This window comes from Cottoperca gobio, chromosome 19, assembly GCF_900634415.1.
Source record: "Cottoperca gobio chromosome 19, fCotGob3.1, whole genome shotgun sequence".
In the NCBI taxonomy this organism is placed as follows: domain Eukaryota; kingdom Metazoa; phylum Chordata; class Actinopteri; order Perciformes; family Bovichtidae; genus Cottoperca; species Cottoperca gobio.
The window spans coordinates 4,404,731-4,430,625 of NC_041373.1; the positions used below are offsets into that span (position 1 = coordinate 4,404,731).

General features: G+C 39.0%; 3 protein-coding genes across 6 annotated transcripts in view; 2 read left to right on the top strand and 1 right to left on the bottom strand.

The window, feature by feature from the left end:
* Positions 1 to 1,903: 1,903 nt before the first annotated feature.
* c19h10orf88 (chromosome 19 C10orf88 homolog) lies at positions 1,904 to 14,749 on the bottom strand. The gene is given in 11 exon segments (XM_029457230.1): positions 1,904 to 2,920; positions 2,923 to 3,101; positions 6,592 to 6,796; positions 10,620 to 10,743; positions 10,938 to 11,060; positions 11,948 to 12,139; positions 12,311 to 12,380; positions 13,127 to 13,269; positions 13,271 to 13,319; positions 13,563 to 13,715; positions 14,545 to 14,749. Coding segments are annotated over 10 exon segments (1,299 nt in total). The 5' UTR covers positions 13,712 to 13,715; positions 14,545 to 14,749; the 3' UTR covers positions 1,904 to 2,855.
* asb3 (ankyrin repeat and SOCS box containing 3) lies at positions 14,686 to 20,537 on the top strand. Of its 4 annotated transcripts, none has more exons than XM_029457228.1 (10): positions 14,686 to 14,810; positions 15,771 to 15,975; positions 16,650 to 16,820; positions 16,969 to 17,081; positions 17,150 to 17,282; positions 17,725 to 17,902; positions 18,911 to 19,129; positions 19,213 to 19,515; positions 19,923 to 20,056; positions 20,151 to 20,537. In XM_029457228.1, exons 2-10 carry the CDS (start codon positions 15,774 to 15,776, stop codon positions 20,384 to 20,386), a joined length of 1,689 nt encoding a protein of 562 aa, XP_029313088.1. In that variant the 5' UTR covers positions 14,686 to 14,810; positions 15,771 to 15,773; the 3' UTR covers positions 20,387 to 20,537. The 4 variants fall into 4 exon arrangements, with proteins under 4 accessions (XP_029313088.1, XP_029313086.1, XP_029313087.1 ...); XM_029457226.1 differs by having other exon boundaries at positions 14,701 to 14,810; positions 15,768 to 15,975; XM_029457227.1 differs by lacking the exon at positions 14,686 to 14,810 and adding an exon at positions 14,862 to 15,134 and having other exon boundaries at positions 15,768 to 15,975.
* Positions 20,538 to 21,313: 776 nt separating this feature from the next.
* abca5 (ATP-binding cassette, sub-family A (ABC1), member 5) overlaps positions 21,314 to 25,895 on the top strand; it is a 29,170-nt gene continuing 24,588 nt past the window's right edge. The window contains 6 exon segments of the mRNA XM_029457225.1: positions 21,314 to 21,326; positions 22,713 to 22,882; positions 23,858 to 24,044; positions 24,214 to 24,387; positions 25,119 to 25,216; positions 25,623 to 25,852. Coding sequence (XP_029313085.1) covers positions 21,314 to 21,326; positions 22,713 to 22,882; positions 23,858 to 24,044; positions 24,214 to 24,387; positions 25,119 to 25,216; positions 25,623 to 25,852 — 872 coding nt within the window.

Genomic DNA, 25,895 nt, shown 5'->3' on the forward strand with positions numbered 1-25,895 from the left:
TCAAAATCTTACTTAATATACAAAATATATTTAAAGTACAAACATTTAAAGTACTTATTCTGCCCATTTCAGAAGAATAAATATGATATTATTGGATTATAATAGTTGATCCATTAATGTGCTCATCACTTTAATGTTGCAGCTTGTGAAGAAGGAGCTTTTCCCCTTATGTGTCCTACTATATATACTGCTGGGTAGCCTGTGAAGTTTTATCTTAAACTTTAATAATACATGATAAATTATTTGTTGTTTATACAATATTATTATTTTTATTATTTATCTGAATCTTCAAAGTGACTAAATTGATCAAATAAATGTACAGTAGTCGGGTAAAAAATACAATATTTGCCTCTGAAATGTAGTGGATTAGAAGTATGAAGTAGCAGGACATGTACATATTCAAGTAAAGTAAGTGCAAGTGCTTTAACATTGTACTTAAGTAGAGTACTTGAATAAATACTTAGTTACTGTCCACCACTGAAAAGAGTAAAGCAGAAACTGAACTCCAGCACGACCCCAGCAGCCGAGCTCTGTTCACAACGAGACCAAGAAAACAAATTGGGAAAGAACTCCATCATCTCTCAAACATCTTGTCCTCCCTCTGTGTAATGTTACACACTGAGTTCAACAAAGCGTGATGACACAATGTTGGCTCCAGCGTGTGCAGGCCCCACTGCTGATTATTGGAAAATGTTGAATGCTTAAAACAACTTTTTATCCTTGTCAAATGTCAGTTCAATAAGTATTTCTAGTACAGTAGCTGGGTGTCTAAAGTAGATACCTATTATATTATTGTCAAATGCATGTTGATATGGTTGTAGTTAGGGTCATAGCTAATGGCATTGGCAAAAGAGTACATACAAACTGTATTTACAAAAGTCCCAGTTGTTTTATATGCAAATGTGTGCAAATCAATCATTTTAAATCTACTTTGAGAAGTCTTACTGAGGTGGGTTCATCATAAAAAAACATGAATCATCTTTTCATCACTTAATCCCTCCTGGAATGCAGATACATGACATCTACCGTCAGGAGCAGCGGGTTTATCTTTCATTTCGACCCTCCAGTTGGATGAGATGTGTCGTCCTGATTCACCGAGCAGATTTACTCCCAGAGCTCAAATCTGCTGACTCAGTGTCTGTGCTCCACATGTCTATCAAAACATCCGCACATCATTTTTTAATTTGCTGTCCTCCTTATGTAATATGTGACACTTTTCATTTGTGTTGACTCAGCTCACAGCTGCCACTTGGCTCATGCAAAGGACCTTGGCATCGACTATCTCCTCTGTTTCTTTTTACATTTTGGGAGCAAGCCCCTCTGGCCTTCAGATGTCTTCTGAATAGAACTAACGGCTGCAGTTCTCCACATAAGAAGACTTATTGTGACCGTCACGGTTCACTTCTGACTGATTTATGAGTCATTGTTACTGGAAGGCCTGGAAACATCGGCTAAGTAGATTTTATCTTCGGGAAACTTGAGCAACTTTTTCCTCGAGCTGCCACTGTCAAAATATCCATAAATCAGCATTAAAAGTATTTTTTATTTATATGTTTTGACCCAAAAGAGCCCAAAGATACTAAGCGAATGCCACAATGTACTGCATGTTAACTGACATTCCCTTACAGAAGTTATATGCTTTAAAAACACAGATTTTTATGTTTTTCTTTGCAGTCTCACATAATTTATTCTACTCCCTGATCCTCTAAGTGTCTCGCTCACTTACAGCTTTCAAATGTAGCTCTTACAGTTCGTGGCTTGCTCAACATAGGATCATCTCACTTGTTTGTCTTTCCTTTCTCAATTCAGGATTTGATGTATTTCTGTTGCACAAGCACTTCTCTTTGTTTTAAGAAGTGCTCTAGAACTAACAGAGATAATAAACAACCCAAAGAACAGTACATTCATTTGTATAAATATATTTTTATTGCTACATCAGCACAGTTATTAAAACCATCAACATCACAGGTCAAAACAGTCTTTATAAGACATAGTTTACATTGGCAGCATTATGTTACAGACATGTACATTATTTTTAGCATTCAGTTTCAACATTACGGTGCCACATTAAAACACATTGTTAATCAGTTTCACCTTCTATATACACACTCCTGTAACAGGAGAATATGTGTTCACTCTGAGCTTTTGTCAACCAAACAGTTCTGAACCAGACAGTTAAGGCCTGAATAACCAAAAGACTTATCAGTGGATCAGTGCAGTTACAGTACATCGTGCGGGTAAGAATAACGGCTTTATAGCGGACGACTGGAGGATCATGGGAGGACAAATTGGAGCATTTGCATGCAAATTTAATGTGAATAAATAAATGTTCTGCTGGTGTTGCATGTAAATTATTATTACGCTAAAACCTGCCAACAACAACCAGGGTAAGAGAAGGAGCCAGTATTGCTCAGTTTTACTTCATTTTCCATTTGATCGTTTTAAAAAACCTGCTTGGTTTTTGATGGCTTTTTTGTTGGTGATTTCTATGAGGTCAAACTTTCCCAGAATGCATTGCAGCCACAGGACATGATTGTTGTGTGACACGGATATGAGATTTCTGAAGTTACACATTTCTTGTTTTCTTTTGGCCCTGATGAGACATCATGGACATTCACTGTGGCTGTCCAATAGTGTCGCATTCTTTTGTTATTTTCCCAGAGATAAAAGATAAACAAACCGTTACAGAGGCTGCATCTTTGACAGCTGGACACACCATCTTAAGTTTTAGCAGATTGTGTGTTATCTGATCCATATTTCCCATTTCAGCCCTTTGTTGTTGTTGTGTCTCTGTTAGTGTCAGTGTCCTGCTTTGCCTCCCCTCTGACATGAAGACTTCCAGGTTACATGTTATGTTAGTCTTTTAGCTGTTCTGAAATCAGAGCATGGCTGGTGTCGGCGCTGCCTGCTCCGATGGTCCTGTCGATGTGGCTCCTTCCGCGGAGCAGCTTACGTCTCCCTGGCTGAGGGAGACATGCGGCAGAGCGCTCAGCAGGGCCTTCTCCAGCTTCAGCTCCAGAGCGTCCAGGCGACGGTCGACATGCTCCTTGAGCCTCCTCTCCATCTCCTCCAGACGACGCTCCATGGCTGAGTCCAACTCCCTTCAGAGTGGAGGGACAGTGAGGTAACATCTGGTTAAAGCAGAGTGTCTGCACAGTAACATTTTACTTCCATAATGAGGCATGTACTCTTTGATAACTGAAACCTTCCCTAACATGGAATATAATGACAACGGAATTATGTGTGATAGAGTTTTAACATGATTGTAACACCTACATTGACTGTATAACAGTTTTAAATGTTAAAATAAAATAAATACAAATGCACTACATGTATATCATATTAAAATACAGTTTTAATGCCTGTTTTTATTTATTCTCTTGTTTCTTAACTTAATTGTAAAGAACCTTGAACTACAACCCCTGTATAAAAAGATGCTCTATAAATAAAGTTGTATTATTATTATTATATATATTTTTTAAACTGCAGAAAGGTGGACATTTATCTTTTCTTACACCAGCAGTGGCAGTTAAGTAAAGAAGTAAAAAAAACATCGTCATTGCTTCTTCTTCAGTGGTGGCACCTGAACATTATTAATAATAATAACAGGGATAGAACGCCATAATTAATGGGAAATAAAACCCAGTTGATAAAAATAGTAAATATGGGATAACAAATAGGATGAAAATACATAGAATGCACAACATATGGTGGAAAATAAAACCCACTGAATAATAATTATAAAGTAAAAAATCTTAAAATCAGTACTCTTATTTGCATACGTCATTAAACACTGCAGCGGAAGAAGGGAACAAACAAACATGAAGCCACATCAGAAAACAAAACCTCAAATATAAACAGACACTAAAACTAAACCACCCACACAGTTCTTCCCCAAACCTCAAAATCCTGCAGCGTCCATCTCACTCAGGCACATTTCTGTCCGTATGAATTTCTCAGACTTTGGGTTTGTTTCTGACCACTTTGAGGACATTTTTTCATTCCTCTTTTTCCATCTTCTCAAACATTTCCAGTCTTTGTGCATGTCTTTGCATTTGGGGTTTCTCAGCATTACTTTTTACTCTCAAGGATATTTAAGAATCCCTCCGCTCCGGCAGCTTCAGTAATCAAGCTTCTCTTATGACCAGAGGAAGTCCTGAGTGCTGCTGCTCAGTCTTTCACATTGTTGCTCATCTCATCACCGACGTTCATCTCTGATCGTTGCTCAGCAAGATTTATTTTATTGTGGCATTTAAAGGGGAATTCCCCGTGTTATTAAACAGCAGCTGTCTTTTTTCTGGTTTTGGTCAGGTGGCAACCTCCAGTTCTGAAAAGTGAAGGCAATCCGGAAGTGCCTTAAACCTGCATTCTTTCTAATGGGAAAATGACCATACTTCTCACCTGATTATTACCTCAGTTACATTTTAAACATCAGTTTATTTTCTTAATCGTTCATTTCAAGCCTGTTTCAATACCGCATGATGTTCATACTGTAAACGATGGTTCTATTTAGAGTACAATAGATGACAAAGCAGGGTATGCTGTCGGGCGTGGCTACCTGTACCGGTTTGGATGTTGTCCGTGTTTTCGTCTTAGAACTTTAACCCATTCAAAATGTGCTTCAGTAAGTGAAAGCACATTTTTGATTTGCCTAGAAATGGCTTGTTTAGCGTTCTTAGCTCCACCCTCTCGTGGAACTGCCATGGTCACTGCTGGATGCAAAAACAACAAAATGGCATTCGTAAAAATGCCGAACACTAGGCTTCAAAACCGTAGTCCACAAAACAATGAGTACTGTCACGGTGACTATGTCCACTGGTTTCTATTGCTGTCAGTGTCCTCCCTTCTCCTACATGTCAACTGCACAACTGAAACAACTTCCTGCTTTCGTCAAAAAGCATTCTGGGAAATCACAAGCTTGACAAGAATATAAATAGGGCAGAAAAAAACACTTGACATTTCACTAAAGTTAATTGCATCATTAAAACTCCAATTACAGATTTGTACAGTTTATAAAGTATAGATATTACTTTTCCCTCTTTTCTGGAAACTAATTTAGAGTATAAAACTCTTTAAATATTTTAGCCTGTGGTGACTACACTGATGTGTTTCAGTGAAACGTACCGCTGAGCTGCCGTCCTCTCCTCGGTGTGGAGTCAGACTCAGCTGACGTTCGCTCTGAACCCACATGAGCTGCTCTGCTCGGACAAAGAGCCTCATTTAGCAAACTGCACTTTGTAGCACCAGCCCATAAACACATGTTTCACTAGTAGAGGGAAACTAATATCAGCTGTAAATAAAGTTAACTAATACTGAGCCTTTGCATCAGTATTGGCAAAATAAATTATATTTATTCATGAAAGTTTGGTGCAGTTTTCCAACATTTCAATGACTCGCACATGAAGCCCTGCTGATAAATGAACTCTATTGTCTGTGTATCAGCCTCCACCCTGCACTGCTAACAACCACCGGTCAAACCAGAACCTTCTATGTAGCTGTTTCACTGACCGCGATTGTTACCACAATGTTTTTTTGAAAAAAAACAAACAAAACAACAACATGAACGCTTTAGTGACTTTATTACCAAGTAGTCTGAGAAACAAGTCATGATATGTGATATGTGTTGCCACTCAGCTTGGAGATCAGTGAATATTCTACCATGAGGCCGTGGGAAATGTTTGGGCGTCAGCTTTCCACTAACAATGTGACCTTACACAACCAGGGCCCATTAAATAAATGAGTCTCTGTTTCATCCACGCCCTCGGCTCCTATAATGTGGCAGCACAAATTGAATCAGAGATGCTATCGGTTTCTTCTTTTAATTAAGAATAGGCAGGCCCAAATATTCTGTTTAGTCACGTATATGCAGGGACATAAAAGTCCTATAGTCTCTGTGTTGACACCTGTAGAACACGATACTGTGAGCATACACAAGCGTTTTCACTCTGTGGCTGCAAGTATGTTAGAGCAGAAGGACGGGCTTGTAAGTCCCAGTGTGAGAATGCACCTCAGAAGTTCCTCAAAGGATGTCATACTGTAAAAGGTTTTAGTTTTAAGTGTGCATAATGCTTTGTGAATCTACTTGGTGTAATACTGATAATATGTAAAAGGAAGAACATGAAATGAATGCTTTTCCAAAATAAAAGAATAAATACAAATGTTTTAAATAGCTGGAGCAAAAATATCATCGAATTCAAGTAAATACATTGGATTTATATTTTTGCCAAATTTGATTTAATTGGAAGCAGCAAATTCAAAAAATGATTGAGATTGAAACTGTCTAATACCCCTAAGCAAATGATTATTACAGGACAATACTATCTTTTCTAGTACTACTACTAGTAATATAGTATAGTAGTAATCATTACAATAGTATTGTATTATTATTTATAATTTAAAATAATTGTATCTTCCATGTTGGTAACCTTAGGCAGCTGAGTTTGTCTGCAGTAACTTCTGTTGGAATGGAGCTACTTCTGAATGTAGAGTGAAGGGTTCTCATGTTAACCAGATATAAAAGCAGTCACAGTGGCTCAATTGACTAATTAGAGCAGAAGAATCAACAGGATGGACTCACTGAACTTCACTCACCATGTGCCATTTCTCATCACCTTCCTCTTCTCTTCCAGCGTTGCAGCGTCATCCAGTCTCAGCTTGGTCACCTGACCGCAGAGGCTCTGGAGAACGGGCAGAAGCTCAGGGCCAGAGCATAACGCCTCGCCGTGCCCCTGCCCATTCAGGAAGTGGGACATCATCTCCGCCAGCTGGTCGCGGCTCACTGGGCATCCACTGCTCACTACAGATGAGAGAACACATCGCAAACTGGTCAGCTGCTAAGATCTGTGAATTTCAAATCTAAGAAAAAGTCATTAGTTAACAAATACGATGTGATTAGATTCAATTTGGTTCAGTCAGAATGTACATGAACCAACTCACTGTTTAAACCACACTCTGGACCTTGTTCTGGGATATGGTGTTGAAATTGAAAGTTTATCAGTGTGTCCACATAATCCTCTTTTATCAGACCATTTTTTAATAACTTTTGAAGTCCTGTTACTGGACTACAAGCCAGTAGGCAAAATATCCTACGCTCAATGTTTATCTGAAAGTGCTGTGACTAAATTTAAGGAAGTGATTCCATCAGCACTTAATTCAATACCAGGACTCAATATCAATATAACAGAGGACTCCAATGCTAACTTTAGTCCCTCCCAAATTAATCATCTTGTTGATAGCGCTGCAGCCTCACTGCGAATAACACTCGACTCTGTCGCTCCTCTAAAGAAGAAGATCATAAAACAGAAAAAGAAAGCTCCATGGCTTAATTTACAAATCCGCAAACTAAAACAAAAGTCGAGAAATCTTGAAAGTAAATGGCGTTCCACTAAATTGGAAGAATCTCGTTTAGTCTGGTTAGATCATCTTAAAACGTATAAGAAGGCTCTCCGTAATGCCAGAGCAGCTTATTACTCTTCCTTAATAGAAGAAAATAAGAACAACCCCAGGTTTCTTTTCAGCACTGTAGCCAGGCTGACAGAGAGCTACAGCTCTACAGAGCCTTCTATTCCTATATCTCTCAGTAGTGACGACTTCATGAGTTTCTTTAACGATAAAATTATAATTATTAGAGACAAAATTAATCTCCTCCTGACCTCAATTGGTAATGACTTAACTTCAACTGTTGGAATTTTTAAAACATCTGTAACTCCTGAAATATATCTAGACTGTTTTACTCCAATCAACCTTAACCAACTAACTTCAACAATCTCATCGTCTAAGCCATCAACCTGTCTTTTGGACCCGATTCCAACTAAACTGTTTAAAGAAGTTTTACCCTTAATTAACACTTCGTTATTAAATATGATCAACCTGTCTCTATTATCTGGCTACGTACCACAATCCTTTAAAGTAGCTGTAATAAAACCACTTCTTAAAAAGCCTAGTCTTGATCCAGAGGTTTTAGCCAACTATAGGCCGATATCTAACCTACCCTTTCTCGCTAAAATCCTTGAGAAAGCAGTCGCAAAACAGTTGTGTGACTTTTTACATAATAATAGTTTATTTGAGGTTTTTCAATCTGGATTTAGAGTTTATCATAGCACAGAGACTGGCACTGATGAAAGTTACCAATGACCTTCTATTGGCATCAGACAAAATACTTGTCTCTGCTCTTGTCTTGTTAGACCTCAGTGCTGCTTTCGACACTGTTGATCATGACATTCTACTACAGAGACTGGAACATTGTGTTGGCATAAAAGGAACCGCACTAAGCTGGTTCAAGTCCTATTTATCTGAACGATCTCAATTTGTATGTGTTAACGATAAATCCTCCATGACAGCCAAAGTCAGTCTTGGAGTTCCGCAGGGTTCTGTACTTGGACCGATTCTATTCACCTTATATATGCTTCCTTTGGGCAATATTATAAGGAACCACTCTATAAACTTTCATTGTTATGCGGATGATACCCAATTATATCTATCAATTAAACCAGACGAAACCAATCAATTGGCTAAACTTCAAGCATGCCTTAAGGACATAAAAACTTGGATGTCTAGCAACCTTTTGATGTTAAACACAGACAAAACTGAAGTTATTATACTTGGCCCTAAACGCCTCCGAAACGCATTTTCTAATGACATAGAAGCTCTGGATGGCATTAACTTGGCCTCCAGCACCACTGTAAGGAATCTTGGCGTCATCTTTGATCAAGATCTGTCGTTTAACTCCCACATAAAACAAATCTCAAGGACTGCCTTCTTTCATCTACGTAACATTGCAAAAATAAGACACATCCTGTCTCAAAATGATGCAGAAAAACTAGTCCATGCATTTGTTACTTCAAGGCTGGATTACTGCAACTCATTGTTATCAGGTTGTCCCAAAAAGTCGCTTAAGACTCTTCAGTTGATCCAAAATGCAGCGGCACATGTATTGACTAGAACAAGGAAATGGGATCATATTACTCCTGTCTTAGCTGCTCTGCACTGGCTCCCGGTAAAATACAGAATAGAATTCAAAATCCTTCTCCTGACTTACAAATCAATTAAAGGTCAGGCTCCAGCATATCTTAAAGATCTCATAGTACCTTATAAACCAACTAGAGCATTACGCTCCCAGACTGCAGGGTTACTTGTGGTTCCTAGAGTCTCTAAGAGTACAATGGGAGCCAGAGCCTTCAGCTATCAAGCTCCTCTCCAGTGGAACCAGCTTCCAGTTTGTGTTCGGGAGGCAGACACACTCTCCACATTTAAGAGTAGGCTAAAGACTTTCCTTTTTGATAAAGCTTATAGTTAGGGCTGGCTCAGGTTTGCCCTGGATCAGCCCCTAGTTATGCTGCTATAGGCTTAGACTGCCGGGGGACACCTCCCTGCTCTCTTCCTTCTCTCCCTCTCTCTTCTTCTCCCTCTCTATCTGTATGCATTTATGTAAATGTATGTTACTAACTCACCATCCGGGGTATCATCCCCGGAGTGTCTGTCTCTCATGTGGCAGGTTGCCACTGATAAAGTTTACGTCAGGATCATGAATCGTGACAGCGCCTGCTGACCTGGTCCTGCTGGACACCGGGAAGCCTTATTGACATTTTCCTGGATTCATCCAAACTTTCTATTTCTTTTTTTTCCAACACAACATAATTTCTGTCAAATGTTGTATTTGTACTATGTTGTTTATCCTGTACACACAACATCTATTTAACGTCTGTCCGTCCTGGGAGGGGGATCCCTCCTCAGTTGCTCTCCCTGAGGTTTCTTCCATTTTTTCCCCTTTAATTTTGGGGTTTCTTTTAGGAAGTTTTTCCTTGTGCGATGCGAGGGTCTAAGGACAGAGGGTGTCGTAACCTGTACAGTCTGTAAAGCACACTGAGACAAATGTATAATTTGTGATATTGGGCTATACAAATAAATTTGATTTGATTTGATGTGGTCAAACAAAGGACGGTATCGGATTTTAACGCGGATCGGGATAAAAAACACTGACCGTGGGGAATTTCCATTATTTTAATAATCGTATATTTCCTGATATGAGTGACTTGAAAATGCTGTATAGCTCGCTATCATGGGAGAGAACAGAAACATAGTAATATGTAAGAAAGATCAGACTTACACAATGTTGCTATTTTCTTTTGGATGATTAACTTATTATTGATTGTTTATTTTTCACTAAAAAACGATGTGTCCCATCTGTAATGCATTACAAATATTAGTTTATTGGCTAAATGTAAGGTTAAGGGATTCCAGTATGTTTTATTGCCATATTAAGAGTTTTAAGCATATTTTGATGATAATATTGTGAATCACAATTCTTTGGGCCAGGATAATAGTGATGACATTTTCATATGGTCCCATACCTCGGTCATCAACCTTCATGAGGCAGTAAGATGGATAACGGCAGTCTGTTAGAGGCTGAGACAGATTTTTTTATGCTTCTCAAAACTCTTTTTCACATGACGCCTGTTTGAGTATTTTGTCCTTTCTGATCCAAAACAGTTTACGCTGAAAAGTCAATCCAGATCAAATTGGGTCGGTGAAAAAAACATGAGAACAAAATACTGACAGACACACACACAGCACAAAGTGAGTCTACACCTTGTGCGCTCTTGGTTGATGATGTTCCTTACTTATATTCTGGGTGTTGACACCAGAGACCTGCAGGTCTGGGGAGCAGGCGGAGGAGCAATCTGACATCTCTCCATTCTGAGTCAGTGGAGCTTCATCAGCAGGCCTGATGGAGCCGACTGGAGGCTAGTGACACAAAAAGAAGACTCTGATATACAGCATGTGCAAACATTTTTGGAACCCACAGGACATGCTAAAGAAAGGATTTATGTTTGCAGGACATAAAAAAGGTAAAGTATGGGGTGATGTGTTGGTGTTGTGCTGTAATGCCCTGTAAGAATAATGGATCACATTCTATGGGTTGAGAGCAAAAAATATACCCTGCAGTCTGCAGGCTGGGTCTGGTTGCTGATGACTGCTGCTGTGGCTCCTTGAACAAGAGAAGAGAAAACTCCACCGCCCATCAGGAGAGGAAGGAAGCCTCCCAGAGAGCTGGTCTGGTTCTGCAGAGAAACACAGTGTCTGGTGTCAACCAACAGGTTGGTTTTCAGAGTGAGTTGAAATGAACGGAAACCAAAAGGTTGCCTGAAGGCAATCTAAAACCTTAGGGCACACTTTGGAAAACAATTATCAGTGAAGTTAAGTTAAGTACAAGCAAGTGGAAGGTTAAACTATAGGGATGCACCAAATGTCTTTTTTTAATTTATTTTTTACATTCAAAGCAACTTTATTAAAAATTACTTTTTGTCATTTTTCCTGAAAGTAGTGCATGAGACAGATAATCTGTGTTCCTCTCTTTGCAAGATCGGCTTGGACGAAGGCAAACAACCAATCACAGCAGAGGAGTCTCCAGCGCAGAATCAATCACTGCTCATTACCTCAAATCCTTTGTGAGCGTGAGAGCAAAGGAAAATGTTGCTTTTGAAAAGCTAAATGCCAACAAATATGAATTGAAGCAGAATATTTTGTTAGATAAAAACAATTTGTCTTTTCAATAAATTTTGACTTTACGACGCCGCTGCTCAAACGTTATTGGAAATATTTGGATCAAACGAGTTGGAAACGATCCTACGCAGCCACCACTGGAATCTAATTCTTTAAATAATATAATACTAATAACATCAGTCTAGCCTCATCTTTATCTGCAACTGTGCAGAAGTACTGTGTTCAAACACAATGAATGGACATTCGAAAAAAAGTCAAATAAAATAATAAGTTTGAATGTTGATTTAGAATGCAAATGTCAACGTTATGAATGAAGCTTCGAACTATTTGATAAAGCCCTAACCCATCATAGCCCTTAAGTAAAGTAACTGTTGTTGTCATCCCCCCTCACTGCCTGAAGAAGATGTTAGAGGTAATAAGTAACTCACTGCTCCTTTACTCCCACCTTCTGCTGGAAGTGCACCATTTCCATGAGGTTCTGGGCTCCCGGTGAAAGGCTGGTTCCCATCTCCTCAACTAGACACTGCACGTGCTGCATGTCGATGCCGGGGCCGCGGGCTGCGCAGGGCTGTAGCGGCTGAAGGCCCACGATGACTCGACACACCAAAACACTGCTTCTACCGCCCAGGGAGAGCAGCTGGGACACCGACCAGAGGGAGACAGAACCAGATGATTAAACTAAAGTCAACACATCCGTGTACAAATATGGAACTGGATGAAAGTGTCCAAGACACTTAAAAGATGTCTCAACAGTTTATAGATAGAGTTTAGAAGTTCTCTAAAAGAAAGGTCTCTAATCGCAGCTCACCTTTACTTCACAGGCTGAGGACGGCTGTTCAAGGATCAGCTGTTTCCTGTAGAAAGGCCCTCTGTCTGAGCTGTAGGCAAAAGAGAGGAGACACTGTTCCAACATCCCATCAGACATTCTTTAAACTCCTTCAAAAACGAATAAGCACAATGTCGGCTACATTAATGTTTATATATAACAGACTGGGGATCGAGGATGAAGTGGGGATGATATGAGAACAAAGGTCACTCACTAAATTCAAACTCAGGAAGTTGCCAGACTGCGTCCCTCTATATGCTGTTGTGTTTTAGCTTCATATACATTTTTATCATTATATGCTTGTTTTTTCAAATTTAAAGACACAATGAGTAGGATTTATCGTTAGGGGTAACCACAACATTCAGAGTTGGCCCCTCCTCCCCAGTTTAACGAAGTGTGTTCGCCAGCGAAGTGTGTTTGCCAGCAGATGAAAGCCAGCCCTAGATTCACTCTTGGTTTATAACGATCTTTGTCCGCGTGGCGCTTTGCCTAGATATATATGCCTTTTTCGGTGCTGTGTCGGCCATTTTTCGTAGCCTCTTCTTGGTGCTGGGCTTACGATTTGGCACCTGGTTGTTATGTTTTTATAGAGGTTGACTCCCAGAAACATCCTGAACACAGCAAAACAAGAAAATCTAGAGTCTCTGCATATACAGACACCACCTTCACCACTTCTAGTGGGTCATAAGTGATGATTGAGAGAGATGTTGTTTGAGTCTATACATATCCTGCTCATTGTGCCTTTAAGTCAACTCTAAAAAAGATACAACCCAAGTGATGATAACTGTGTGTGTATACCTGTCTGGCTGGACGCTGTCGTCCCTCTCCCCGCGAATTGTCCCGCAGTATTCTCCCATCTGGCTGTACACCTCCATGATTCGAGCCTCGCTGATGACCAGTACGCAGCTTATGGAGGTGGTGGGGTTGCAGTGGAGCATCAAGGACACAAGGAGACCCATCCTCTGTCTGCTCCAACAGCACTGGGCCGCCCCTGTGAGGTCAAGATGCATATTAAAAAGGCGTTGTTAACCCAACAATGCATTTATTACTCACCCTTCCATTAGAAAGAACGGTGGTGAGATGTGTTTTCCACCATTACACACAGAGTTAACTTGCACTTCTATATCAGCCTTTACCAAAACTATTGAACCAACATGGAGAATACAAACACAACCAGTGGAAAACAAACATTTCACATAGATCATTCATTTCATAGATGCTAAAAGCTTCTTACCAGTTTGTCTTGTTTCCCTCTGACTGACTGAGCTCCTTTTCATGATCATCTTTGTTTCCGAGTTGAACAGGAAGCAGGACATCAGCCAAGCAATGTTCCTGAGCATTAAGGACCCAAGCAGCTCCACTCTTCACAGCAATGTCCACCATGATGCTGCAGAAGTGAAAATGGGACACAAAGTATGAAAACAACTTAGGAGACAAGACTGACCAAGAACAAGTTGGAAAGTATTTTTCATCTTTCAAATATGTTTTAAGATTAAACGTTTATCACATCATTCTTTCAACACTCTCTTCCATTCACACACACACACACACACACACACACACACACACACACACACACACACACACACACACACACACAAAACCATATTCAGGTGCAAACCCAGATATGAAACAGATAATATAAAATATACGTTTTGAGAAGAGTATAAAAAATAAGTAAACCAGAAAGAGAAAGGAAAAATCTTCAAAAATAAAGGAAATCAATAATCAAATTTAATAAAATAAATAGGTATGTAAAAAATAAGAGACATAATAAAATGGAACTGTATTTTTCAGAAAGGAAATTAAAGACATATTTTTAATCTCTCTTTTAATTTGGAATAATTATAATTAAATCATCTATTGATGAAAGGTGGTATACAAATACATATTGAGTTGAGACAATTTAGGAACAGGACTGTCTACAGACAAGTTAGGACATTTCCCCCCCCATAAATTGACCTTAAACCCTAACATTATAATTGTATCTGACATGTCAATGAAGGTTAACTTCACATATTTTGTGTAAAGGCTTTCCTGTTCCTCTTCCCATGCATTACGCATTTAACAGCTACGATCTGGGTATGTTTTAACAAGCATCTTTTTATTTGAGATGGTAAATGACATACATTATATTGAGACGTAAATCAAGTATTTGCTACACCACAGTAACTGTAAATAAACAATATAGATTGCTAATATAAAGCTACTTTTACCTTTAACGTCCCCTTAAAATAGATCCAGCTGAAACCGTTGTTTTGTTTGTTTTCGTGAATTTTCGTCTTCACATTTCTTCGTATTAACTACGGATTAACTTGATATAAGTGACGATAAATAGGCGAATTTCTGATTTCCAGCTAAGCTAACGCTGAATCCAAGGCATCGATCGAACTACAGACATCATGCGACGGGATGTTGTGGTGTGACGTAATTAAACAGCGACTCATTAGATGTCAAATTTCGCATCGAGGATACTATTTTGGTAAATAAGCACCTTTTCTCCTAGTACAACAAATAACTAAGTGCTGTGTTTCATTAAAAAATGAGTGTAGTGTTGTGTTAAAGCGTGTGGTATTTTTTTTAAGTGAAGCAAATCGGGATTCATCACGTTAGCAACATGGTTTCTATGATCAACGGCGTTAGCTTGGAGGCTGGAGTTGTGTTGTGATGTTTCAAAGCTCATTAACGATTTGTCCTCTGGATTTTACGATACCATAGCTAACTGGTAGACACATAATCTGTGGTGGAAGAAGTACTTAAATCCTTTACTGAAGTAAAAGTACCACACTGAAAATACTCCATACAGGTAACGTTAACATTAAAAGTCATGCATGCTAAACTGTAAGTATGACAATATTACAATAATACAGCAATATTTACTTAAGGCACTTCAAGTTAAGATCGTCATTTTGCAGTTCATCTACAGCTCTGCATCATATTCTATAAGTATGTCTGTAGCTTTGTTGCTGTCCTGTGAGAACCACGTAACTCTGAGTTTCTCACAAAAACAGCCTGTTTTCAGCTTTGTGACGAAGTAACAATTTACTTAGCTTAAGAAGTAGGAGAACTTTCTCAACAAATAAAGGAACACTTGATCCTTCACTTTATCACAAACATGCTACATGGTTTTTACTGGACAGGAAGGGGATGAAAAACTGTAATCAGAAAATTAACTAAAGCTGTCAGATAAAGGTAGTGAATTAAAAAGTACAATATTGACCCCAGAGAAGTAGAAGAGTAGATTTATAAAGTTGCAAATAATAGATATACTTAAGTAAAGTAGAAGTATCTCAAATTTGACTTAAGTACAGTACTTGAGTAAATGTACTTTGTTATATTCCACCACTGCCTTTGGATTTGTCCTCGATTGATTGTATGATTCCCTAGCTAACTTGTTGACCAATTATGGCATAACTAATGGATCTAACTCTTTTTAAAGCAGGGGATGGACTTTACAGAGTGCTACGGAGACACTGTCTCCAGTGTTGCTGTTGCAGCTCGATTAGGATGTAGGAAGCGGGTGAGGAGGCTGATCAAGAGAGGTTTCAGTGTGGACTGCAGAGACAACCGGGGTTGGAATGCCCTCCACGAGGCGGCAGCCGCTGGCAGCAAGGAGTGTGTACAAGACATTTTGTCTTCTGCGGGCGGTAAGAAAGGTTATTGTGCAGCTCAGGGTTGTAGTTGTCACATTTTAGAAGCTGAAAACAGAGAAGGATTGGATATCTTTTCTGGATAAATGACTTGAAAAATGAATTATCTTCAAATGAACTACTCAAGGAAGCGACTAATCCTTTTGGCACTAAATTGGACCAACCCAAAGATATTCAATTAATAAATATATACGCAGAGAAAAGCAACAAATCATCACATCTGAGATAAGAGATAACATAATGGATAAGAGAGACTTAAATGTCATCTATCTGTATGCAGTGCAGTACAGTACATAGAGGAAGGACAGTGTGTTTCCCTGGTACCGGCTGCAAAACAAAAATAATGAATGATGCAAAATTTAAAAATACACATATTTAGCAAACAACAAAATACAAAACAACATACAAAACAAGGTACACACATTTAGTGCAATAACAAAAATGTAGAAAAATATAAATAGTGTAAATATACATAGACATATGATGGAACCAGAGAATTGCTTTAATAATTAAATAAGCAGTTAACACAATTGTTGTTGATTAATTTCGTAATAATAGACTATTTAATAAATCAATTCTTTCAGCACAAGGTTAGCAATTTTTCTTAAAAATCAAATATGTATTTCAGGTAGACACAACTTTATTCATTTTTTCCTTTTCTGACTGAGCAGCAGGCTCGTCGCATGGCTGCAGTGCCTATGTGAACTCTTTGACTCATGAGGGGGAATCTGCATGTTACCTAGCAGCACAGCGTGGACACCTGTCAGTGGTCCGACTCCTTCTGAAATCACACACCAACATCAACCAGCTAACAAATGACTTGTCCTGTCCTTTGTACGCAGGTATTACACTTGCACATTATCAAATAGGTGGACCTGTTTGTACTGTATGCACCTCTGACCAAATACATTTCCTCTTTAAAGTTACATTTGATGTGATGTGATTGGATTCTGTCTGCAAGTTGATCCGCTGCTATCTGTTTTCCAAAAGCTGTAGACGGCGGGCACAAGGAGGTTGTAGAAGTGCTGGTCAGTAAAGGTGCAGAGGTCAACAGAACACACACGGCGTCCTGCTGGACCTGCCTTCATCAGGCTGTTTATAAGGTAATAATAGAACTCATAACCACACACACAACTCTGTTAGGCGTATCATAACTTTTTATTTCTCCAAGGGTCACAGTGAAATAGTGCGCATTCTGGCCAATTTGTGCAACCTGGAGGCACTAGATGACCACAAGATCTCCCCTCTCTTTTTGGCTGCACAGTATGGACAACAGGAATGCCTGGAAATCCTCGTTAATGCCGGTAAATAGGTGTATTTCTTTATGCCTTTATGTGTGTATGTTAATTTTTTCAAAGCTCTAAGTATAACTTTGGTTGTTGCAATTAAATGCTGGTCAGAAATAGGACTGCAACTAATGATTCGTTTTTATTGTTTATTAATCGATTGGTTGTTTGGTCTATACAATGTTGAAACATGTTGTGTTAGTGTTAGTGTTAGTGTTTCCCTAAGCTCAAGATGACATCCTAAAATATCTTGTTTTGTCCACAACTCAAATATTTACAGTTTACTGTCACAGAGGAGTAAAGAAACCAGAAAACTTTCACATTTAAGAAGCTGGAATTTCTCAAAAATTCTCACTTGAGCAATTCCCACCAGAGATCTCTTCTTGTGTCTTGGCTCTGCCTCTTCCTCATTTACACCAGTAATCGAGAAAAATAAAATACGGTTCGGTTTTCCTTTCAGGTGCCAATGTGAACACCCAGGCAGCGGATCTGGCCACGCCGCTGCTGATTGCCTCCCAGGAGGGCCACCAGGGGTGTGTGGAGTTCCTGTTGGACCACAGGGCAGATCCTAACATAGCCTGCAGTCAGGACTGGCCCCAGCTTCCCATTCATGCTGCCGCTGAGTTTGGCCACATTGGGTACTCACTCATAACTTGTCTTTCAAAGACATATTGTTGGGCAGTGATTCCCAACCTTTTTAGAGTGTGACTTCTTATAAAGAAGGAATGTAGTTGTGATCCCTCATCACATGTTGTATTGTCAATCAGTTGTTAAACTAAAGATTGTATTTTCTCAGATTGTTTCATTTTAAAACATTCACACCTGAATAGGTTTTCTTTTTTGTATTAATTGTTAGTTGATTAAATTAATAATAGTAAAATTATTCATTTCAGTTTCTCAGAGCCCAAGGTGACGTCTTCAAATTGCTGGTTTTGTCCAACCAACATTTAAAAAACCAAAAATATTATATTTACAATGATACAAAATAGGGAAAATCTGCAAATCCTCTCATTTGAGAAGCTGGTACCAGAGAATATTTAGCATTATTGCTTGAACTTTAAAGCAATTACCATTTGCCATTTCTGTTGATCAACTAATTGACTAAAGGCATATTCTGTAACATTTCCGCATTAAAATGTCTAATAAAGACGAGACCGATGTTTTGTTGAGTTGTGTACTTACGTTATCCTAACATCCCAAACCTACAGAAATACATACACTTTTTAGATCTTGGTTTTTAACTATATATATTAACCAAATGAAGGATTTTAGTTTAGTTATCAGAGAAACAAGCTGAGCAAACGTTGGCGGTGAGCCTCTCCATCCTATGTCCACCGAACCGCGCCATAGAAACACAGATTTTGAACATGACACTGCTTCATTTAGTCATTTTACCGGTGTTCTGTCAATATGTGCTCACGGCAATGCTGATGAACACAACAACTCGCATGATCCCACGCTTCTTCACAACGCCAACAAACTCTGTCTTCTGTTATTGTTTTAATATAGAGACCCCTAGTGGCAGAAAATGACGTATTGTGCGTTTAATCTACCACTGATTATTATAAACACATTGTACCCTTAAGCGGTTCTGTATGCAAATGTGCCCATATTCTTTTTCCTTAACCCTCCTTTTGTCAATACAGTGTCCTCAGGAGGCTAATAGCTGTAACGGATCGCGTGTGTGACCGTGGTGATGGCATGGTGAGTCCACTGTACTTGGCCGTCCAAAGCCATCAGAGCAAGAGTGTCGAGATGCTCTTGAGGGAAGGTTATAGCCCAGATGCCCAGGACTGCACACACATCCTGGGTGTCCGTTCACCACTCTCCATCGCCTTGTCTTGCACATCCAACAAAACAAACAGGTTTGTTAGAAAGCAGATTTGACCTTTCTCACACACAGCAAGAACAAAATAAAACCGATAATTTTGATTAAAATCTCTTTCAGTGAATCGGTGGGGTTGCTGGTAGCTGCAGGAGCAAGATTGAGCGAGGAGGACTGGATTCATGCCTTGGCCACTGACAAATCAGACCTGCTTCAACTGATACTTGAGCACAAATGGATCCCTCGACGGGAGACTTTGACTAGAGACTGCTCTGCATCACATCATCACGGGAAAACTGTGTTAAAGCTGCAGGAAGTAAGAGAGCTACTCTGTGTGGCGCTAAACCAAGTACACTTTACCGCCTGCTGGCTTCCTCTGCTTCTGAAGGCAGGACTGGAACCTTCTCTGCTGCTACAGCCCCACATGTAAGACTGTCCTCTCACTAGGGCTGCACAATATATATATATATATATATATATATATATATATATATATATATATATATATATATATATATATATATATATATATATATAGTGTAGTCATTGCAATATCATCTTGTGAGATAAACACCTTGTGAAAGACTGCAATATTGCACTCAGGGACTTTTTTATTGTCTTTTGTGTCAAATTGTGTAAATTGTTCAATTTGTTCAATAAACTAATGTTGAAAATAATTTACTTAAATTGTTTTAATTCAACAAGCAATTTGTTGTATTTTAGCAGAATTTGGAAAGCATATTTTCCTTTATATTGTGCAGCCCTACCTTTTCAGTTTTTCACTCTTTGGTCAAGTATCAGGTGGTTGATCAATTTCTTTTTATGCTTTCTAGGTTGGAGCAGGCAGACAGTGAGGTGATTAATTACCTCCTAGAGTTTGTAAATTGGTCAAATCTGTCTCCCGCTTTGAAACATATTCTGGATCGAAGACGGGCAAAGAAGACCTGGGAACCAAGCCCACATTTTGGTACAAAATTTACACTGCAGATTTATTTTTACTAAACTAATAAACTTTCAATGATGATAATTCCTCCTTTTCTTTTCTCCTCTCCTCCCTCCAGACTCCATTCCCTGTCTTTCCCACATGTGTCGGCTGCAGGTTAGGTTGGTGCTGGGACCAGATCTACTGATGAGGACCGATGTAGTGCAGCAGCTCCCTGTACCCTCCCCGCTTCATTGCTTTCTCAAATTCAGAGACATCCCGGAAGCTTCCTACACACACTCACCGACATCATCACCACTTTCAAATCGAATAGACGGATACCACAGTACACACCAACACAGACATGTTCTATAAACCCCACCCAGTCTTCCCCTCTACATTGCTTTAAGGTTGTTAAAACCATCGTTTAACAGTTTCATATATGTATACTGTCAGCTTGTTACAGCTCATCATGGAAGCAATATGATGTTTCAATGTAATAATAAAACCTAATGACCTAGCTGCATCAAATTGATATATTTGAGATATTTTGTGCATCATTTCACACCCACTTCCTCAAAATTCAGCATATTTTGTATCTTTGGAGACGTTAGGGATCACAAGAATTTAAAATAGATGTTTTGCAGGTTTTAACAATGTTTGACTGCCCGCCTGGCCTCTTCTTGGCCTCTTGTTATTTTGCAAAAGTGGCAAAGGAAGTTGAGTATCCCTGGCTTAGGATATCAAAAATATCAATTCAGTATATCAAAATAATGAGAAATTATTTTGAGACACTAAGTCATTATTTTGAGATACCAACTCATTATTTTAAGACACTATACTATAGTCATTATTTTGAGATAAGTAAATTATCTGATTTTGTATTGAGAAAGTCTCTCATTAATTAATTCAAAGTCATAACATTGACATACTAAGTCATTTCTAGAAAGTTTGTCACAAGACTTAAGTTTTCATCTTTCTTCAATATATTTATGTGGGCCAGTAGCATTCGTCGTTAAATGTAATTTAATTAATTTAAAATTTGCATTTTCTTCAGTTTACATATTGATATTCTGTTTGTGATATGACCCCAAAAGCCATTTGGTCTTTTTTATTAATTGTGATTGGTGCAAACCGTTGTCATTAACAACAAGACCAGATCTGATTGGTGAACGTCACAGCTATATTTTGACAGGAGGAAGTGGCGACGTAAAAACAGCTCATTCAGGGCGTTTACTTGACATAAAACATACTCTGTAATGTAAGGCCGTTAAACCACAAGTTGAAGAAAGATATGACTTAATGTATTTCATACGTGAGTATGTGAAATGTTTTCTTTTATCAGTGCTTTTGTATGTTTTTCTATCGATATCGGCTTTGTTGCTGTATCTTACTAGCTTGATACCTTTGATTGTCCGCATTCAGCGCGTAGCTCAGAGGATGCAAACAAACAACATTTCTCTTGTTATGGGTTAATTTTGTGCACAGACTCGCGTAAACGTTTTCTAATTTGCAGCCATCATTGGAACAAGGGGTTGAAGACTGTGCTTCCGAATCCAAAAGAACAATATAATGGCATGCTGAAATGTCAGCCTTGCCAACATACCACATAGCAGGTTAGCGTCAGATCATAGGCTAACGTCTGCTACCTAAACGCTCATCTGACAGGTACGCTAGGTGTCATTTTGCGGTACGCTTTGCAGAAACAAAGAAATGCCACTTTACGAACAGTGTTATAGTGCAGTTGTCACTGTCAACACGGCTACCACGGGTCCTTGTCAGTGAAGCACAGCATCGCCCCAGTGTCAGCTGCTCTGAAGCTGTGAATGACTCACTGAGATGATGGGAAAGCTAAAGCTTGCAGCCTATCTAAGAGTAGTTGTGGTAGTTTTTATAACTGATCCATCCAGTTTGTCTTTGTTAAGCATGCATGCAAATGAGGAACCTAAATTAATTGCACACTTTGCAACATTCAGCTGTCTTTGCATAAGAAAAGACATACTGCACACATCAGCACTTTAAGAAAATGTATTCCATGTTTGTTTCAAGATCATTGAATAATGTTTCAATGCAAAGGTGTACTTCTTCGCATGTGCAGCTGACTATTATTATTATTATTATTATTATTATTATTATTATTATTATTATTATTATTATTATTATTCTACAGTCATACAGTCAGTATATTAGGGCTTCAACTGTTATTTTCATCATCGATTTAATTGTTAATCTATAACATTTCAATACAATTTTATTTTTCATAGCACCAATTGCATGTCACTGGAGTTATAACTTGTACAATTTCATTTGGCGATACAATTGATTGATTTGATATAGGCTATTTAAATTGATTTCTAAATGTTGGTAATGGGGATAAATAAAGTTTTCTGAAGCACTGAGTAAGTATGAAGCAAAAGCAGTGTTCAAAATAGTTCAAAGCATTGTGTGTGTGTGTGTGTGTGTGTGTGTGTGTGTGTGTGTGTGTGTGTGTGTGTGTGTGTGTGTGTGTGTGTGTGTGTGTGTGTGTGTGTGTGTGTATGGAGGGATAGATATTTGGGACCATGATGAAATTAATCATCAGTGTGGGTGGCGTTAATGCTTTATTGTTATTTTTGTTCAATAAAGCTTGTATTATAAAAATGTCTCACATGAACAGAACGTTTTTTAAATTTCTTATACTTTTTTTTTTTTTTACTTGCAGCTGAGGCCAGCATTAGGGAGACGACTTCTCGTCCATACGTCATACAGATGAGGCATGCTGGAAGTATGCAGCCCATATACAGAAGAGATGCTGGAGTCTGGCACCAAACAAGAAGTCTTCTCTACAAGAACCTGCTCATCAAATGGAGGACCAAGCAACAGAGTCTCCAGGTGCTTAGTTTTCATATGAATCTGTTCAGGGTAAAAGCTAGTTCTGCTGTGTCTCATATCCAAAAACTTGTCATGCAGCAAAGTCAATATTTAGTTTGAGCTATGGAGCAATAATGTACGTTGTGCAAAGTAAATGTAAAAGGAACTTGGCTTGTCGTGTGAGGATAACAGCGTCTGCAGTTGTAAGAAGGAGAACCTAATGCTGGTAATTTATAAGTGACAGATGCTGAGTTTAATATATTCACAATTTATAACCTGTGTATACTGTTGATTTAGTTTGACTCATTTTCTTCCATTATTTTACTGGCTTACATTTATATATCCACCATCTTTAATTGAACAAAGTCCTCGGTGACTTAAATGCTATAAACTGTTTTACCCCTCACAGTTAAAGTAGGGAAGAAATGTTTGTTGGACGGTTTGTTTGGCCAGTGATGAACCATAATCTTGCTTTGCACACATCTTTTCTCAAGGCTAGCACATTATTATGGTCCATATGTCTGGATCTCTCTCAGTGAGTATTCCAGGGACTCCTCAGCTACCGCCAATAAAGCCTTATAATAATGTGCTCATTTTGTCACAGCCGTGGCTGCCCCAGTCGGTGAAAAGAGAAGGCTTGTCCCTCTTCTCCTTCGAATGTCTTGTTTGTTGGAGCATGCATTTTTCATTTGGCTTAAAGTTGCATTGATGCATTTTTAATGTCTTTCGAGAGGTAGCACTGCAGGACCTCCTGCAGAGTCCTTAACAGCAGTTAGGAAAGTTCAGGACTTTTCCGAAGCTGCAGTATGATTTAATACCGCTTGTTTACTTAACAACTTGATTTACTCTATTGTGCACATAGAAAATCCCATGTGAACCAAATCTTTTGATCAAGTTTTCCCAGTGGAATTGTGTCAAACCCAAGCCTTAAAATATTTCTTGGTCTAAAGCTCTTTAAAACAACAGCTTTTCCTTTTTATGTGCATTTCTCCGCAGGAACTGATCCTTCCTCTGCTGCTGTTGGGTCTCCTGGTAGTCATCAGCATCCTCAACCCTCACGTTTATTATGGAGGCATCAGCACGAGGAAGCTGGAGCGTGACGACCCTTTCTTCAAGGGCTTGGGTTACACACCAATCACTAACGTCACCAGCCACATCATGGAAGAGGTGGCCCAGGAGATGCGTAAGTGTCTGGGCACCATCTCATCCTATAAAAATACACCCCTGTGATGTTCTTCACTACTGTTGATCTGTATTAAATGAGATAGGGACTGACTAAGGAAACTCCAAAGTTATGGGGAACCAAATATGTTTGGTTTATGACACTTTTATCCTTCTTCTTGTGTTTTCAGACATCCAGGATCATCTGGAGATGTTTGCCAGTGAGGAGGACCTGGAGAACGCCAGCCTGTATAACCCTTCCAGCTATGTCGGCGTTGTGTTTATGGACAGCTCTGCTACGTCTTACAGCCTACGCTTTCCGTACAACAAGCTGCCCTTAACCAGCGATTACACAGAATCTATTGGTATAGCCTCATGGGACTTTCTTTATTTTAGCTCCTGTATTCATATCTTGTAGATTTTTTTTATCTCAGCAAAGCTGAGCTGATCATGCGTTCGGCTGCATGTGTATGTTTATGTTTCGCTCTGTCTGCTGCTAATCTCGCATGCCGGTAGGGAAGGCCACATTTTGGCTTTTGTCGTCCCTCAAAAACTGACATTCTTAGAAAATTTTGGTCTCAATTTAACCAGCATCTGCAAATTAATTCTATACCCAATATGTTTTGATCCACTATATTAGGCACGACACGAGATGACTAAATCCCTGTTTTTGTTATCTTCGCCACCATCTTGACTGTAAGGGAGCCGGGAGGGACAATTGAGTCAGATTCAAACTCACATAAACCTTCACATATACACACTGCTAACATTGAGACCTTCGGTACAAAGACTCCATGCTGAAGCATTTAAATGAGTTCTAGTTTGAAAGAATATGTTGTTTTTCAGGTGATGTGTAAGTCAGGTGTCACTGAGTTGGTAGGTTGGGATAAGTTGTGTGTATCAAAGGATTTGCCTGTGTGACGGAACACCGCAAAATATAGAAAATGTAATTATGTCAATTTATCTGAGATGAAATGTAAAGAGCGTCACACAAATGCAAGCAAGATTATTATTAATATTATTGATTATTATATAAATAGTTTGTAATGGAATGCACAGACCTTATGTTGTTGTCATTGTGCTTGTTCTTCTCTAGCAAACTGTTATACCAGCTCGATGGACTGCAGAGCAGCTAATTACTGGTATTCTGGCTTCATCCGCCTCCAGTCTCTGATCGATGCCGCCATCATCCAGGTGAGTCAGGCCAGAGATGAGCACAATGTTGTGGTTCTAGTAGGGTTCGATATAGATGCTATAACGATTCAATTATTTACAAAGGCATATAGCGGCCATTGTAGGTAAAAATGAAAACTACATTAGGGGGCAAATATTCACAGAAAAAACAAAAATAAATTGTTAATTTCAGAGAATTTCTTTTGGATATTCTCAGAGATTATATGGTCATAAATTTGCGAGAAAAAAATCTCTGAGAATATTTGAGGTGTTATAAGAGTACATTGTATATCTCTAAATTGATACACTAACAACCTTTTTTAACCTACAATGGCCTTAATATGCCGTCGTAATTATTTAGTAAAATAGAAAGAAATATTGATGAATGAATCTGTAATGATGATAATGGTTCATCTCTTTTCTACAGATGCAGACAAAGCGTTCAGTGCGGAGTGAGATGGACCTGAAGGTAGTAATGATGATGGGTCAGCCAGGCTCCGTGGTCGTGGACAAATTCCCCCACGCCCTCATCTCCATCTACCTGGTCCTGGCCTTCACCCCATTCGTCACCTTCCTCATTGTCAATGTGGCAGCTGAGAAGGAACATCGCCTCAAAGACACCATGACCATGATGGGGCTCTACGACACGGCTTTCTGGTGAGGAGAGGATGTTGTCAGTCACTGAAGTTTCAGATACTTG